We start from the raw sequence: 2,019 nt of genomic DNA, 5'->3' as shown, positions 1-2,019 counted from the left end.
CTGTGGAAGCAAAGAAACAAGTGTGAGGGGCACAAAAGAGCAGGTTCCCAGCACGTGAACATGGCCACAGCAGCGCCCTTGGTGGACAAGCCTACAACTGACCACGTCCCACCAACATGTGGGTAATCTGTAGTCCACATACACACAGTCACATCAGTAAGTCGATTAGAGTGACACTGGAGAAGGTTCTTCTTTTAAGGCTCAAGAGTGGCTCAGCAATAGCCAAAGAACTGTCTTTTTGTATGGGGAGCAGCTCCTCAGCTCCCGGTGGAGCAGCCTGTGGCTGGGTGAGCAAGCACACTTCCTGTGAGGGCAGCAGGACAGCTCAGCCTCACCACAAGCCGACCACCTGGGACCCATGAACCCTAGCATTCAGCAGGGAAGCCTCAGTCTGCGTGCCCCTGCCCTCCCCACATCATGACAGTTGCGAACAGTCCTGGCATCTCATCACCCTGTGGGCTCAGCTTTTGCCCAGGACAGTGCAGGGCCCTGGCAAGTTCAAGGCTCTGCTTGGACAAGGCAGAAGCAATGACATCAACAGGAGTCTCCTTGCTCCCCTGGCCAGTGGTGTGGGAGCTCTTACCAGTGATGTTTGCGAGTTGTGACCCCAAACTTGGCAGTGCACTCGTAGCAGTTGGAGCCGTCACACCACGGGGGCTCCTTGGACAGCATGTCTGTAATACAGGCAGAAGACTAGTTCCCGTCAGTGTCTGTGTCAGGCAAGCCTTGGCACTTCAAAGAACAGACCAGTAAATAAAGCAACACACTGCAGTGACACAAGGGATGAAGGAGCAATGTATTCTCAGTGGGTCGGGAGAGCATCACAGAGGATATGGAGAACCTGCACTGGCAGGAGGAGGAGAAGGAAATGCTGTTTAAGGCCGTGAAACAGCACGTGTCAGGGCGGGGCAGGGGGCTCCACGCAGTGGAGGAAGGCCGGAAGTAAGACGCAGCGGGCAGAGAGCACAGGCCAGTCGCTAGAAAGACTGACAGGGGCCTAATGAGAAGGGGTACAGGGAGGAGGGGACCAAGACAAGAGAACTTGAGGGGGCAGAATCTGTATGATCTGGGGACTGAGTAGAAGCGGGGGGTGTGAGAGGAAGGCAGGAAACAGGTGTGATTCCCAGGTTTCTGGATTGAGTGACCGAGTCTGGTGGGAACACATGCAAAGAGGAACCAGAAGAGAAAGAACCAGAGCAGATGAGGAACTCAGTGCTGAGTCTGCAAAGCTGTAGGAATGGAGTTGGGGAGTTGTCCGTGTAGATAACAGAACAATACTGAATGCTAAGTACCTGCCAGGCCCAGTTCTGAGTGCTCCACACACCAGCAGGCTGGGCCCCAGGAAGGAAGCAGCACATGGACCAGTCACCGCTGAGCCACAGGCCAACACTGTCTGAGCTCTCAGAAGGCCGGCCACGTGCATGGCAAAGAGCAAACTAGGTTTCTATACGACACTGCTTCAGCGCTGGCTCTGCTACAAACCAGCTTTGTGACCCTGGGCATGTCACCTACATCATGGTCTCTGGCTACTAAGTATTTATGAGCATGTTTCCCATACAGCAGGGCTAATAACCCATTCTACCTCCACTGTGGGTAATGCACCCAAGGCATTCTGACACTGCCACCTCAGTGGGGACGAATAAAGACTTGCAAATATGAGATGAAGCAGAAGGCCACTCTGAAGGACGCAGAGAATCTGAATCAGCTGAAGGATGGAGGGTGTACAAATAAGCGGCCAGGAACCATGGTAAGGGTGACCAGCCTGGAACTCAAGGCTTTCAGGACCAGGGGAAGCGGGAAACCAACAGTGGCCCCAAAGCAGAGCACTCTGGGAAGAGACTACTAACAGTGACCCTCCCATCACTGCTAAAGGCCCTTCGCAGCATTTGTAGAGTAGGTCCTATGTGATATCTGGAAAACTACTAGTTCAGATTTTGGAGCAAATCATTATGAGATTTAAATCACCAATACATCCAGATAATCACCACTGTAACAGGGCTTACATTCAAAGAGCAAAAA

The 2,019-nt window shown here is 52.8% G+C and overlaps 1 protein-coding gene across 3 annotated transcripts in view; it reads right to left on the bottom strand.

The window, feature by feature from the left end:
- Positions 1 to 2,019, bottom strand: part of ANKFY1 (ankyrin repeat and FYVE domain containing 1) — a 97,031-nt gene that overhangs the window by 4,140 nt on the left and 90,872 nt on the right. For all 3 annotated transcript variants that reach the window (XR_005025129.2, XM_036887057.2, XM_036887069.2), the window contains one exon: positions 584 to 674. Coding sequence is in view for 2 of the 3 variants with exons in the window: in XM_036887057.2 (XP_036742952.2) it covers positions 584 to 674 (91 nt within the window). In the remaining variant the exon portion in view is untranslated. The remainder of the gene's footprint in view (positions 1 to 583; positions 675 to 2,019) is intronic.

Source organism: Manis pentadactyla, chromosome 4 (genome assembly GCF_030020395.1).
Source record: "Manis pentadactyla isolate mManPen7 chromosome 4, mManPen7.hap1, whole genome shotgun sequence".
Taxonomy (NCBI): domain Eukaryota; kingdom Metazoa; phylum Chordata; class Mammalia; order Pholidota; family Manidae; genus Manis; species Manis pentadactyla.
Note: the sequence above shows the minus strand (reverse complement) of the source record. Positions and strands in the feature narration are given on the sequence as shown.